Genomic DNA, 16,162 nt, shown 5'->3' with positions numbered 1-16,162 from the left:
CACACAGTTCGCCCAGCTGATGGAGGAAAGAACGTGATTTTATTACATTTGGCTTGTATTATCTTTAACTCATGCAAATACACGTCGTTTTGCCACAACGAAATGAGTCCAATTCAAATACTGGATTTTCCTAATTTTATTGCTTTAAGTAATAGCTTTAGATCATTTGAATATTTTTCTATTTAAATCCAAAGTAAAAACTCCATTCAAACAGTTCTAAGTTGTATCGGCGCATCTAAGATGTTGCCAAAAGCTGTCTACATATCTCTACTGATAGGCGGTAAGTGTTAAATACTAACGGTAGTTATTACATTGTCTCCATGAGTAAAGTAAAATTGTTTAAAAAGTACTAGTTTTCATTGAAAGATTCAGCCTTTCATAAAGTGTTATTTCTTAAGAAGTTGTTCTACTGGTCAATATAGTGGTTTCTGGTTGATGTGGTTGATATATTGAAAACGATTTCATTAAAGTGACCGCCTTAGTTTTCTTCGCAGTTGCGCATTCTTTTAACTTAGATTTCTCAACACTTAGTGAGGGTTTTTGGCTTTATCGCACGAGTGGCTTGCACGATATTAGCTTTAAGGACCTGAATCTTTAATGGATTGTTCTCATACTAACGATCTCTCACGCGGCATCCCACAAAAAAAGTGTAACGACGTCAAATCGCAGCTCCGAGGCGACTTATTGACATCGCCGAGACGGTTGATAACCCAGTGTTGATTCCACCGCTTCGAAATCGGCACCAACGTATAATCTTTTGAGGATAGATTGGCTTCCCGACAATCTTGTTTTCTGATCTTGAGGTTTCAGATACAACAGTTTTACTTGTTAGCATAGCTGCCGGGATGAAAATGTGCTTCGTCGGAAAAGATGGTTTTACAATTTTTTACACACCTTTGACTTTGGAAATAAGTTTGCAATATTTTCCTACGTTGTTCAAGCGTAAGGCGACTCATTTCACTCCGCGGAGATGTGATATTGACTTTCGGTACAGATTTCTAGGGGGAAAGAGCTGCCAAAATGAGAAATGATAAAACAAATAATAATTTCAAAATTTATTTGATTATTTTTAACTAATTTTGTCTTATAGACGCTCCTCCTTTGTAAGTTGATGCAATTTTTATCAAGAAAGCCTTCCAGGTGAGATTAACTTCACAATAAAAAAACCCATAAATCAAATGAAAATTTGGGCATTCTGTGGATAGTGATTAGCGCTAGTTGGTTGGTCGGTTAAAGTGGTGATTCCTCCAGAATCCAACTAGTGCTTCCGCACCATTTTGTTGCCATATCCTCGCTACCAACTTGTTTAACAGTTATTTACGGCATGACTATATCCAGTCTGTGTGGTTTAAGAACCTTATCAGACTGTTGCTAGAAAGTTGTTCGAGACCCTCGAACAGCGGTTTGCCCAGGGTTGACATTCTGTCCTTCCATAGGGCAGGTAATTCACAGAGGAAATGGAAGATTGTTTCCTTTTTCTCTGGTTGTTTACAACTGTGTCAGTATGTGTTGTGAGGGATGCCCATTTTGGCTGCTTGTTCTCTGACCAGTTATAACGATTGTTTGAGGTTGTAGGTGGGCCATAACGTCCTGATAATTTTGTATGTAGTCTGGTCTCTTCATCTGTTGTACAATCCGCAATTCGGAAGTATTTTAGGGAAATTGTATTCTTGACTCCACCTAATGGGATTCCGCAAGAGCGTTATTCATTGTAGATCCCCTTCTTACCAGTTCATCTGCTTTTTCGCTACCTTCAATATTCCGATGTCCCGGGACCCAGATTAAGGTAACTTTATGGTTTTCATGCAAGGTGGAAAGGCTATTCCTTCTTTGTTCCACCCCCATAGAGGTTGTTGTAGCTGAATCCAGCGCTTGGATTGCACCTTGGCTATCCGAATGAATAGCGATATTACCCTTAAAAGAGAAATCTGCGATTAGTAGCCTACAAGCTTCCCCAATTGCAAGTATCATACTTCCGCCTGGAAGACACTGCAACCACTAGGGAGATGCACAGATTGTTTAATTTTAAGTCTATCAGAATATATACCAGCTCCAACACCACAATCCATTTTAGAGCCATCTGTATAGACTGTGATTAGCGTACCCATGTGAGGTTATTGCCATACCTACTCCTGCAACTTTTGACACTCCTTCCACAAAAGGAAGCTCTTCCAATTTTATGTCACTCCCAAAAAGCAGACAGTTTTTGAAAGAATCTTCTTTAACTAAAAAATATACTCAGAGGTTTTCCTGAACCTAAACAATAAACAGCATAGATTAACTTTATTATATTATATTTAATTATTCCGATGTCTTTCCAATAGCGTTTTGCATTATCAGCCAAATGTCGGCCAGTTGTGGCGAAAGGGATGAATATCACAATGTTTTACAAGGAGTTGACGGGAACGAAGGTGAAAAAGTGATGTTATTGGATAATGCGGAAGAAACCGCGCCAATGCTCAGACATAGACGGTCTAACAGTTTTATCTCAAGACACAAAAAACATAGGAAACTATCAAGGAAGCGTAAAAAACCAAAATCAAAGAAAAAATACGAAAAACATATATTGCCATTACAAGGAGGTGTATTTCCTATAGTTGCTCATATTATCAGACAACTGCTGGGAAGTTTTCGCGCAGGAGATAAAATGTATAACCCTCTACAAGTAATAAAAAAAGGCAGAGATAAAAAAGTGATGTGGATGGATGGTAAAGAGAAACATTGGCCAGTGTTCAAACAAATCGGGCTTAAAAAGTTTAAATCACGGAAGAAGAAAACTAGAAAGCTCATAAAAGAGAGAAAGAAACAAAAAACAATATACACAGGGGAAATCGAAGAACCACCAACTATACAGGAATTATCAACACAGCCACAAGGAATTATACCAAAAGAAGAAACATCAGACGTACATGAATCAGAAAACCAGATGGAAAAAGAAACATTAACCGTACCGGAGCATGAAAAAGAGACAGAAGCAATAACAAAAAAAGAAAAACAAGAAAAATTAACTGTACAAGAATCAGAAACCCATATAAAAGGAATAACAAAAAATGAGGAAGAAGAACCACCAACTGTACAGGAATCAGAAAAAGGAATAACAGAAACAGCAGAACAAGAACAATCAACTGCTCCGGACTCTGCAAATCACATAGAAGGAATAATAAGAAATGAGGAAGAAGAACCTGCGACTGTACAGGCATCAGAAAAAGAGATAGAAGAGGAAGCATCAGCAGTACCGAACTTGCAAGAAGATACAGGAGGAATGACTAAAAAAGAAGAGGAAACATCAACAGTACAGGAACCAGAAAACCACATGGAAGGCACAGCAAGAAATGAAGAAGAGGAACCACCAACTGTAGAGGGACCGGAAAAACAGATAGAAGAAGAAGCATCACACGTACCGAAATCAGTAAAAGAGAGAGGAGGTATAACAAAAACAGCAGAACAAGCACAATCAAATGTTTGGGAATCAGCAAGCCACATAGAAGGAATTACAAGAAGTGAAAAAGAGGAAACATCAACAGTACAGGAACTGGAAAAGCACGTAGAAGGACTAAAAATAAATCAAAAAGAAGAACCATCAATTGTACAAGAATCAGAAAAAGAAACAAAAGGAATAACAGAAACAGCAGAACAAGAACAATCAACTGCTGCGGACACAGCAAATCACATAGAAGGAATAACAAGAAATGAAGAAGGAGAATCACCAACTGTACAGGAACTAGAAAATCACACAGAAGGCATAACAAGAATTGAACAAGAGGAACCACTAACTTTACAGGAACCAGAAAAACAGATAGAAGAAGAGGCATCAACAGTACCGAACTCGGAAGGAGATACAGAAGGAATAACAAAAAAAGAAGAAGGGGAAACATCAACAGTAAAGGAACCAGAAAATCACGTGGAAGGCACAACAAGAAATGAGGATGAGGAACCACTAACTGTACAGGAACCAGAAAAACAGATAGAAGAAGAGGCATCAACAGTACCGAACTCGGAGGATGCTACAGAAGGAATAACAGAAAAAGGAAAAGAGGCAACATCAACTGGACGGGAACCAGAAAACCACATGGAAGGCACAACAAAAAATGAAGAAGAGGAACCAGCAACTGTACTGGAACCGGAAAAACAGATGGAAGAAGAGGCATCAACAGTACCGAACTCGGATGAAGGTACAGAAGAAATAACAAAAACAGGAAAAGAGGCAACATCAACTGGACGGGAACCAGAAAACCACATGGAAGGCACAAGAAGAAATGAAGAAGAGGAACCAACAACTGTACAGGAACCGGAAAAACAGATGGAAGAAGAGGCATCAACAGTACCGAACTCGGACGAAGATACAGAAGGAATAACAAAAACAGGAAAAGAGGCAACATCAACTGTACAGGAACCGGAAAAACAGATGGAAGAAGAGGCATCAACAGTACCGAACTCGGACGAAGATACAGAAGGAGTAACAAAACCAGGAAAAGAGGCAACATCAACTATACAGGAACCACAAAACCACATGGCAGGCACAACAAGAAATGAAGAAGAGGAACCGCCAACTGTACAGGAACCGGAAAAACAGATGGAAGAAGAGGCATCAACAGTACCGAACTCAGACGAAGATACAGAAGGAATAACAAAAACAGGAAAAGAGGCAACACCAACTGTACAGGAACCGGAAAAACAGATGGAACAAGAGGCATCAACAGTACCGAACTCGGAGGAAGATACAGAAGGAATAACAACAACAGGAAAAGAGGCAACATCAACTGGACGGGAACCAGAAAACCACATGGAAGGCACAACAAGAAATGAAGAAGAGGAACCACCAACTGTACAAGAACCGGAAAAACAGATGGAAGAAGAGGCATCAACAGTACCGAACTCGGACGAAGATACAGAAGGAATAACAAAAACAGGAAAAGAGGCAACATCTACTGGACAGGAACCAGAAAACCACGTGGAAGGCACAACAAAAAATGAAGAAGAGGAACCACCAACTGTACAGGAACCGGAAAAACAGATGGAAGAAGAGGCATCAACAGTACCGAACTCGGACGAAGATACAGAAGGAATAACAAAAGCAGGAAAAGAGGCAACATCAACTGGACAGGAGCCAGAAAAACAGATGGAAGAAGAGGCATCAACAGTACCGAACTCAGACGAAGATACAGAAGGAATAACAAAAACAGGAAAAGAGGCAACATCAACTGTAGAGGAACCGGAAAGACAGATAGAAGAAGAGGCATCAACAGTACCGAACTCGGACGAAGATACAGAAGGAATAACAAAAACAGGAAAAGAGGCAACATCAGCTGGACAGGAACCAGAAAACCACATGGAAGGCACATCAAGAAATGAAGAAGAGGAACCACCAACTGTACAGGAACCGGAAAAACAGATGGAAGAAGAGGCATCAACAGTACCGAACTCGGACGAAGATACAGAACGAATAACAAAAACAGGAAAAGAGGCAACATCAGCTGGACAGGAACCAGAAAACCACATGGAAGGCACATCAAGAAATGAAGAAGAGGAACCACCAACTGTACAGGAACCGGAAAAACAGATGGAAGAAGAGGCATCAACAGTACCGAACTCGGATGAAGGTACAGAAGAAATAACAAAAACAGGAAAAGAGGCAACATCAACTGGACGGGAACCAGAAAACCACATGGAAGGCACAACAAGAAATGAAGAAGAGGAACCAACAACTGTACAGGAACCAGAAAAACAGATGGAAGAAGAGGCATCAACAGTACCGCACTCGGACGCAGATACAGAAGGAATAACAAAAACAGGAAAAGAGGCAACATCAACTGTACAGGAATCAGAAAACCATATGGAAGGCACAACAAGAAATGAAGAAGAGGAACCGCCAACTGTACAGGAACAAGAAAAACAGAAGGAAGAAGAGGCATCAACAGTACCGCACTCGGACGCAGATACAGAAGGAATAACAAAAGCAGGAAAAGAGGCAACATCAACTGGACAGGAACCAGAAAAACAGATGGAAGAAGAGGCATCAACAGTACCGAACTCAGACGAAGATACAGAAGGAATAACAAAAACAGGAAAAGAGGCAACATCAACTGTAGAGGAACCGGAAAGACAGATGGAAGAAGAGGCATCAACAGTACCGAACTCGGACGAAGATACAGAAGGAATAACAAAAACAGGAAAAGAGGCAACATCAACTGTACAGGAACCGGAAAAACAGATGGAAGAAGAGGCATCAACAGTACCGAACTCGGACGAAGATACAGAAGGAATAACAAAAACAGGAAAAGAGGCAACATCAACTGGACAGGAACCAGAAAACCACATGGAAGGCACAACAAGAAATGAAGAAGAGGAACCGCCAACTGTACAGGAACCGGAAAAACAGATGGAAGAAGAGGCATCAACAGTACCGCACTCGGACGAAGATATAGAAGAAATAACAAAAACAGGAAAAGAGGCAACATCAACTGTAGAGGAACCGGAAAGACAGATGGAAGAAGAGGCATCAACAGTACCGAACTCGGACGAAGATACAGAAGGAATAACAAAAACAGGAAAAGAGGCAACATCAACTGGACGGGAACCAGAAAACCACATGGAAGGCACAACAAGAAATGAAGAAGAGGAACCACCAACTGTACAGGAACCAGAAAAACAGATGGAAGAAGAGGCATCAACAGTACCGCACTCGGACGCAGATACAGAAGGAATAACAAAAACAGGAAAAGAGGCAACATCAAATGGACAGGAACCAGAAAACCACATGGAAGGCACAACAAGAAATGAAGAAGAGGAACCGCCAACTGTACAGGAACCGGAAAAACAGATGGAAGAAGAGGCATCAACAGTACCGCACTCGGACGGAGATATAGAAGAAATAACAAAAACAGGAAAAGAGGCAACATCAACTGGACAGGAACCAGAAAACCACGTGGAAGGCACAACAAAAAATGAAGAAGAGGAACCACCAACTGTACAGGAACCAGAAAAACGGATGGAAGAAGAGGCATCAACAGTACCGAACTCAGACGAAGATACAGAAGGAATAACAAAAACAGGAAAAGAGGCAACATCAACTGTACGGGAACCGGAAAAACAGATGGAACAAGAGGCGTCAACAGTACCGAACTCGGACGAAGATACAGAAGGAATAACAAAAACAGGAAAAGAGGCAACAGCAACTGGACGGGAACCAGAAAACCACATGGAAGGCACAACAGGAAATGAAGAAGAGGAACCACCAACTGTACAGGAACCGGAAAAACAGATGGAAGAAGAGGCATCAACAGTACCGAACTCGGACGAAGATACAGAAGGAATAACAAAAACAGGAAAAGAGGCAACATCAACTGGACAGGAACCAGAAAACCACATGGAAGGCACAACAAGAAATGAAGAAGAGGAACCGCCAACTGTACAGGAACCGGAAAAACAGATGAAAGAAGAGGCATCAACAGTACCGAACTCAGACGAAGATACAGAAGGAATAACAAAAACAGGAAAAGAGGCAACATCAACTGTACAGGAACCGGAAAAACAGATGAAAGAAGAGGCATCAACAGTACCGAACTCGGACGAAGATACAGAAGGAATAACAAAAACAGGAAAAGAGGCAACATCAACTGGACAGGAACTAGAAAACCACATGGAAGGCACATCAAGAAATGAAGAAGAGGAACCACCAACTGTACAGGAACCAGAAAAACAGATGGAAGAAGAGGCATCAACAGTACCGAACTCGGACGAAGATACAGAAGGAATAACAAAAACAGGAAAAGAGGCAACATCAACTGGACGGGAACCAGAAAACCACATGGAAGGCACCAGAAGAAATGAAGAAGAGGAACCACTACCTGTACAGGAACCGGAAAAACAGATGGAACAAGAGGCATCAACAGTACCGCACTCGGACGAAGATACAGAAGGAATAACAAAAACAGGAAAAGAGGCAACATCAACTGGACAGGAACCAGAAAACCACATGGAAGGCACAACAAGAAATGAAGAAGAGGAACCACCAACTGTACAGGAACCGGAAAAACAGATGGAAGAAGAGGCATCAACAATACCGAACTCGGACGAAGATACAGAAGGAATAACAAAAGCAGGAAAAGAGGCAACATCAACTGGACGGGAACCAGAAAACCACATGGAAGGCACAAGAAGAAATGAAGAAAAAGAACCACCAACTGTACAGGAACCGGAAAAACAGATGGAAGAAGAGGCATCAACAGTACCGAACTCGGACGAAGATACAGAAGAAATAACAAAAGCAGGAAAAGAGGCAACATCAACTGGACGGGAACCAGAAAACCACATGGAAGGCACAACAAGAAATGAAGAAGAGGAACCACTAACTGTACAGGAACCGAAAAAACAGATAGAAGAAGAAGCTTCAACAGTACCGAATTGGGCAGAAGATACAGAAGGAATAACAAAAAAAGAAGAAGAGGAAACATCAACAGTACAGGAACCAGAAAAGCACGTAGAAGGACTAGCAGTAAATGAAGAAGAAGAACCACCAATTGTACAGAAGCCGCAGAAACAGATAGATGAAGAAACATCCACCGTTACGGTGTCAGAAAAAGACCCGCCACAAAATGAAACAAGAATGACAGAAAAGGAAACTGAAACAAAAACGCTGTATGAGAAAGTAAAAGCTATTCCGTTACGGCTGTTTCATTCAATCAAAGGATTATTCGGTTGAAGTTTAAAAGCCTATTGAATCAACGGTATACGAGTATGTTAACTTATTATAAATAGAGATAAGGCTTAGATTAAGATTAATATAAGTATTAAGGAAAAGCTGAATATGCAGATGAAGAAAAGGATAAGTATTAAAACGAGAAAATAAAGGTAAAAACAAAAATTTAAATAAATCTAAGTTCACAAAATGTAAGAACAAAGGCGGAATAGAATGTGCGAATAGGGAAGATAATGGGTATAAAAAACAAGATAGAAATAGAGGCAAATATGGAGATAGAATGGGTTCAAACATTTTTCGCTGTCAAAATTACCATTTAGTAGAGACTTGTATTGCGTTATTTTGTTTGCTTTCCCTATATTTTCAGTGGTGTCAAGCGGTATACGGATAATTTCAGGCATACAGCCTACCCAGAAGAACTGAGAAAGTAAGACCCTATATGAATAAAGTATTTCAAAAGCGTTACAGATTTCCGAGAAATCAATGGTTGCGAGGTGTGCTTTATTATTCTTATTAGGGGAAATAGCACTGGGTCCTGAAATATGTATTGTGCCTCCTTCGTGGATTCAGAGTACTTCTCTGGGCCCAAATTCCTCAATAAATAAGTAAATACATTTTATTTGTCCTATTTTATTGAGTTTTATTTCCTTCTCTGCAAACAAGTCTAACTGCAAACAGTTCCGATGGACACGGGATGCTATCACGGATTGGGGGATGGGATGTTTAGGGACCATCCCACCCAGTCGTCTACCCGTACCTGACCTCTCCAACATGGGTGGCCATGAAGGTATGCCTAAGCGAATTGATGACAGAGCCCTGCCCTTCATAGATGTATGCAAGCTCAACCACCAGTCGTCAAGGGTTAGGGCCCAAACGCGATCATCAGCTTTCTCTTTCAAATGATAGACCTCTCGCTTTTGTTGACATTCCAGTATAGTCATAAATTACGTTCGCAGTTGATGGCGTTAAAAAGTAAGCGGTGTGAGTTCTCCTGAAGGAGCTGATCTAAGAAGTCTTCCAGCAATGGAGCGTTGTAAGAGAGGTGTATTTTTAATGTGATAATAAGGAACTATGTATAGAATGAAAATAAAGTTATAGTAGAAAACTCCACCAAATTAATTGCCCGCTTAAAGTAATAAGATAACTCTTATCATAATACTAAATAATCTTCACATTCCTACGTTAGAAAGCATTCTGATTATTGTCCGTGCAACGAGTGACGCGGCGTCACTTAAAAAAAAAGAAAAAAAGGACAAAAAACAGAGCAGACGCCGCAGCAAAAAATGTGACCTCATGTGTTTGCGGGCAAATCATGGCTGGCATGAATAGTGACTATGAGGCTGCCAATGTCGTCATATATTTTAATATCCAATTGTTGCATGTCGTCTGCATTCATAGGATGACCGTACGATAGCAGCTATTGCAAAATACTCGTATATCTTAACAGTTGAAAAAACCACAAGAACAACAACAAATGTGACGATAGTAGATAGCCAACGCAATAGTAACACGTCTTCATCGCATACAATCCCAGCAATTGTTAGCCGCATCACGTTGTAAGCGGCGCATATTCATTAGAGAGACAGATGCTCTTGCTGCGAAAGGCGCCAGTCTGCACACGATTGACAAATCCATATCCTTATTGCCTTCTATGCAATTTAAACACACCGAGCGTGTAGAGTTGGATGTGTTGTGTATTTTAAGCCTCGTCGAGCCGTTTGTAGTGGTAAGCTATGTAGAGTTTCCTGTCGGGTAATGGCCTCTGATGACTGAGCGTCTGCCGCCAAGTTGTCGCGACAGTTTTAATAATTGGCGCTAGTAGCAGAGTTCGTCAGGCATAACGTTGGGGCACGTAAACGCCTCACTATGGTACTTAAGTGGGAATGTTTTTTTTTTTATTTTCTTGCTCACTCAACTCATTTCCGTTTTGTTTTTTCTACTGATTTTCTTCTATTGGACTTCTACTCCAAGGGCAATGTACGCATACAGACTGATTGATGAAAAAGGTACTGAACATAAGATAAGAATTTTGTATTTGGAGCAATTGAGTTGAATTGAGTAGAAGTGAAGGATTTCGGATGTGGTGAAGAAAAAACTTAGCTGTGTATTTTTAAACCGGCTTCAGCTGTGAAAGCAGTGAAAGAGAAAAATCCGTCTACTACCGGCTTTAGTGAATTGAATCGAAGCCACTTTGATGGCATTAATAAGTTGTCTTTGGTTTTAATTTATAACCATTGGTTATGCAGATGACATATCTGTCATAATAAAAGGCAACCATGAAAGGACACTAACAGACTTAATGCAAAATGCCTTGAACGCAATATGGGAATGGTGTAAAAAGGAGGGGCTGTCGATCAACCCTAACAAAGCCACAATAATCCCCTTCAGAAGAAAAAGAAAGTTAGAGTTTCCTGCATTGAAAATAAATGAAACAGTGATAGAAATAAAGGAAGTGGTCAAATACCTAGGTTTAACCTTAGATAAAAAACTCACTTGGGAATCACATATAAATAATATAACAAAAAAAGCCACGAAATCCTTGTGGATAACCAAACAATTACTAGGGAGATCCTGGGGCCTCAGCTCTAGTGTGGCCCTCTGGATATACACCCAAATGGTTAGACCAATCATACTGTATGGGGCACTAGTATGGTGGAGCAAATCTATCCAACAAACAGCGATAACCAAACTGGGAAAAGTACAAAGGCTTGCTTGCCTACGCATCACAGGGGCTATGAGAACTACCCCAACAGCTGGCATGGAAGCACTCCTTAATCTCCCACCACTTCATATAGCAATCCAAGAGGAAGCAGCTACGCAAGCACTCATGCTACACATGAAAGAAAATTTCAAATTGGGCAACCTCACCGGTCACCTAAATATCCTAAATAGAATCAAAAACACCATAAGCATGGCTCAAGTTTCAGACCACATTGACCCAACCCTCTGTTTCACACACAGTTACCTTTCCTGAGAGGATCGAGTGGAAAACAAACCCGAAATGGATGAATGATGATTCACAAAAATGGTACACTGATGGATCAAAAACACCTTATGGTGTAGGAGCAGGAGTAGTGGGGCCCAGAATCCACAAATCATTCACTTTCACCAGGGACACCACCATCTTCCAAGCGGAACTATACGCAATAATGGAAGCAGCAAACATCATGCAACGTAGAAACCACAAGAGAGTAAAGATTAAAATACTCTCAGACAGCCAATCAGTTCTAAAAGCTTTAGTTAGCTATACCTACAACTCAAAAACTCTCTTAGAATGCCACAAGGCACTCAATAACCTGGCATCCAAAAACAATGTCTCGTTAATTTGGGTACCGGGACATGAGGGATATGACGGCAACGAAAAGGCAGACTTTCATGCCAAAAAAGGGACAGACGTAAACTTCATCGGACCTAGTCCCATGTTCGGATTCAACAAAAACAGCCTAAAACAAAAAGTAAAATACTGAGCCAAAATTGTATTAAATCAGCATTGGAACAACGTAGAGGTTCTTAGACAGTCCAAAAAGTTCCTAAGTTTCAACGCTAAAAGAGCTAACATGGCCCTCACGTTAAACAAAAAGAGCATTCGCACTCTCACAGGCACCCTCACGGGTCACTTCACCTGCAACAAACACCTACATAAATTGGTCATAACTAACACCAGCACTTGCAGATTTTGCTGCGAAGATGAGGAGTCTATAGAACATCTCATTATCGAATGGCCGGGGTTGGCGCATAGAAGGAAAAGGTTTTAAAACAAGTTCATGCTTACAGATGAAGACCTTCAATCACTCCCTCAGAAGGAGCTGGTACAATTCATAAGCATACTTAACAGTCAATAGACAGCATAGGGTGCACAATAGACCAATATGGTCGCAGTGCTAAAGGGCCATACCTTAACCCTTTACAACCATTAACATTAACCATTGGTTTTAAGCTTCCAATTAACCAAAGTGCGAGGTGTGGCTGTTAAATAAGGTGACTTAAAGTGACTGCCTTAGAAGAAGGGCACATCCGTCAAATATATTATATGATATATTACCTTAGAACCACTCTGTGTTCAGACAGAAGATTACTACAAAGTGAATTGGACTAGAGATTTATCTAACTGATTGAACGCCACATAAATGAAATCGAGAAATAATGGGAATAAGTTGTTGGACACCTTTTTTGAAACCGTCGGTTGGGCATACGGGTCTGGCCTCTTTTCGTGCCGTTCGAGTATCCTTTTTAAAAGGTTATATCCATAAATCAATAGGAAATTCAATTTTAGGAAGCTACCTAAACGCTCAAGCGTAAATAGAAATACGTTAAATTCACGTTCAAAGCCGGAAATCTAGCAAGACATCCCGAGCCCAATGGAGGTTTAAGTTCGAGTATTAGTATTAAGGTTTGTGGGGTCAATGATTTCATAAATTTATCGTAGCGGCTGGGACTAATTCAATATATTCTCTATAAGTATATTTGAGGTTCAATCCAAGCCAATGCCCACTTCTTGTTTAAAATCAATGAAGCAGTCGTTTTATACGGCTACATGAAGGAAAATAAACGATTGAGGTCTCTTTTCAGGGATCTCATTGAAGGTTTGAAGCTACTTTTGAAACTACCTTCTCCAAATTTTCCACTTCTGGTGAATCTGATTACTACATTTCGAAAAGTATCGGTCATTTTTCAAACAACACCTAGTGTTTTTTGATTATTTTATAAAAATCCTTTATTTACTGGCATGGGGCAAAGCATCTTTGCTTTCTGCTCTCTGGAACATGCCAGAGATTTCTTGCTAGGACGGACAGTGGGCGGTACTACAAACGCATATACAAATCCTGTTCGCAGGTAAACCAAAGCCTTTGTTCTAGAAATATTACCAAGCAGATCTAAAACACTCCTTACCTTAGCAGACATGACATAGGAGTTTTCACAGGCTTCCATGCTGTGTGTAGATTAATAGTTGTTCAGTGCTGGTAGTGGCACGTACATCCAGAAAGAGCAGAACACGTAATGTGTTAAATTGAACATCTTATCAAGTTCGGATTTAACTTCTTAAGATCACCATACTTAGAAGCATACGAGCCAACTGCTACCTCGCCGAAGAACTTTGCGAAGTTGCCAGTGAAAACATTTATCTAAATAGATGAACAATAGATCAGTTCTGATTGAAGGAACTAAGTGACTAGTTAGCTCCTCTAAGATTTGATTATCTATCTATTGATTATCTATCTCGACTCCTGATACGAAGAAGGCGCTTATCAGAACCTCGCTGATGTCAGATCTGTTATTACTGCCGGAGGTCTGATTGAATGAAGAGTTAGGAGTTAGTCTAGCCAGCTACTGGCTACGGTATGGAGTCAGCAAGTACGGACAAACCTGATTTTCCACATCCTATTGCTACCTTGGAATCCAAAAAATAGATCTTGCTAGTTATAGAGTGAAATAAATTTGGGTCCCTCAATATATTTAAGATTATTTGGTTGCTACGATGGATTGCGTTACTTGAATCAACTGGCTTGTGGTTTGCATTGGAGATTAGAAACCGCTTAGAGAACATGAAAAGACAGGCTTGACGAGCGTAAATTCTGAAGACTCCCTCTGTGTTGATGGATTTATTATAAAAACTAAAACTGGAAAAAGTTTTTTCCAGTAAAATGTACAAATTAGACTTCCACACCGTCTATCGATTTACTGAGGTGTCTTCCAAGCAGGATCTTCTACAAAAATAAGAGTTTTTGGCTAAATCCAGTCTGCAAATAACCAAGAATTGTTAGACTACTTCAGGTTGCAGCAGCTATTTTTCGCATTCTAAGTCCAGCTGGTGGTAGCAGAGGAAGAGGAAGGCCTTCTCTGCGTTTGCAAGATCAGGTGGAAAAGGTTTTGGCTTCACTTGGTGTTTCCAACTGGCGCCGTTTAGCACGAAATAAAACGACTGGCGCGCCTTGCTAAACTCGCCAAAAATCGCTTAAGCGGTTATCGCGCCAATCAAGAAGAAGAATAAGTAAAAAATAATGTTGGATCGATTAAAAAGTATGCAAGTTTATGGAATGTAGCGAGGTCGTCATAGCTATGCCGGCTTTGTGTGTGTAAACGATTTGGTTGATCTTAGTTTGGAAGTCCACTGAGGGTATGAGAGATAAAATTTTGGATTTGTTTCTTTTTCTTCACATCGGCAACCCCTAGGCAGGCAGAGGGTTCTTATAAAAAACTATATTCCTTTCGGAAGCGCCATAAAGCTACAAGTGTGAGACATAATCAAGACTCACGCTCTCAATAGGAGTAGAAAAAACGTCTTCCTCTTAACTTTAATGGAAGGAGAAATGCCTAAACGTCCTCTTCTTGATGACAAATATACCAAAGCATTGCTTCCTTAAGGCTCAACAAAGCTGCAGTACGGCTAACTTCGGAGTGATGCCATTGGTTACTCTGCTTCAGCTAAGATTACCGGTTTGTCTGTAGTAGACAACAAGACGATGAAGGAGTGGTATCTGCTCTGCTCCGGTAATAGCTTAAGGGTAGTAGTGAACATTAGTGAAAATTTCAAAGTTTGATATCCACCGCTGCAGTCGGAGGACTTAAGTCTTCGAAGTCAAGATTCCACAATAGTTTGCAGAAGATATTGAAAATAGAATTATAAAATTACTTTTATTTCCACTTGCGTAGCTTGGGGCTTCACAGGCATACATCTCACACTGTTCATAAAAGCTTTGCGTAGAGAAATCTGCCTCTCCTGGCGCTCACCTTGGCTACAATTTCATCCTTGAGGGTTAGCAATATGTTGTTGTTGTTGTGCCGGCTTACCAAACTCTGGCAGTGTGGTGTAGTTGCCGATCGTCGTCGTCTAACTCTTTGCCCGAGCTCCTTCTCCTATTTGTGGTGTGCGTCTTGATGTTCTTTCACAAATGGAGATACCTACACATTTCAAGCCGACTCCCAACGGCAGATATTTTTTATAAGGAGCTTTTTCAATGCAGAAATACCATCGGAGGCTTGCCATTTCCTGCCGAGGGGCGACCGCTATTAGAAAACACTTTTCCCTAATTTTGGTGTTTCACGGAGATTCGAACCAACGCACTCCCGAATGGGAGTAATCTGTTTCTCCTGGCGATCGCCTAGGCCACAATTTCGCATTGAGTGTCTGCATTATGTTCCTCCTGCCTGCCTAAACTAACTTAACCTACTCCACGTGCCAGACATGTAATTATGCGTTATTGAGACTCAATCAAATTCCACACTATTATTTATAACAACTAGATGCCTCTACAACTTTTGATCCCTTAAACCAAAATAAATTTGTTGTTCGGTCGGCCTGCTCCTTGTTCTCCGCCCTTTTATTATTCACTGTTTCGATGTTGACTGTTGCATATTAAATGACTTGAGCTCAATGCAATTTCTACTATGTATTTGAGAGTGTATTCACCTTCTCCTTCTAGGAACTGTCTGGCAGAATTGTTGCTGGACAGCGGCCATTAAACG

At 40.6% G+C, this 16,162-nt stretch overlaps 2 protein-coding genes across 2 annotated transcripts; both read left to right on the top strand.

Moving 5' to 3' along the window:
- The first annotated feature begins 226 nt into the window (after window positions 1-226).
- LOC128857668 (uncharacterized) lies at window positions 227-2,913 on the top strand. The gene is made up of 3 exons (XM_054093414.1): window positions 227-280; window positions 2,325-2,754; window positions 2,826-2,913. The coding sequence occupies exons 1-3, from the start codon at window positions 241-243 to the stop codon at window positions 2,911-2,913; spliced, it is 558 nt and encodes a 185-aa protein (XP_053949389.1). The 5' UTR covers window positions 227-240.
- Window positions 2,881-9,750, top strand: LOC128858786 (trichohyalin-like). The gene has a single exon (XM_054095287.1). It carries the CDS (start codon window positions 2,927-2,929, stop codon window positions 8,699-8,701), a length of 5,775 nt encoding a protein of 1,924 aa, XP_053951262.1. The 5' UTR covers window positions 2,881-2,926; the 3' UTR covers window positions 8,702-9,750.
- The last annotated feature ends 6,412 nt before the right edge of the window (window positions 9,751-16,162 follow it).

This window comes from Anastrepha ludens, chromosome 3 (assembly GCF_028408465.1).
Source record: "Anastrepha ludens isolate Willacy chromosome 3, idAnaLude1.1, whole genome shotgun sequence".
Classification (NCBI taxonomy): Eukaryota; Metazoa; Arthropoda; class Insecta; order Diptera; family Tephritidae; genus Anastrepha; species Anastrepha ludens.
This window is presented reverse-complemented; position numbering and strand designations above follow the sequence as displayed.

Excerpts from the sequence above, each read along its gene's own strand:
- LOC128857668 (XM_054093414.1), top strand. The coding sequence starts at position 241 with ATGTTGCCAAAAGCTGTCTACATATCTCTACTGATAGGCG. Across the intron at positions 281-2,324 it reads CATATCTCTACTGATAGGCG|CGTTTTGCATTATCAGCCAA; the intron begins GTAAGTGTTAAA and ends TCTTTCCAATAG. Across the intron at positions 2,755-2,825 it reads AAACAAATCGGGCTTAAAAA|GGGAAATCGAAGAACCACCA; the intron begins GTTTAAATCACG and ends CAATATACACAG.
- LOC128858786 (XM_054095287.1), top strand. The coding sequence starts at position 2,927 with ATGGAAAAAGAAACATTAACCGTACCGGAGCATGAAAAAGAGACAGAA.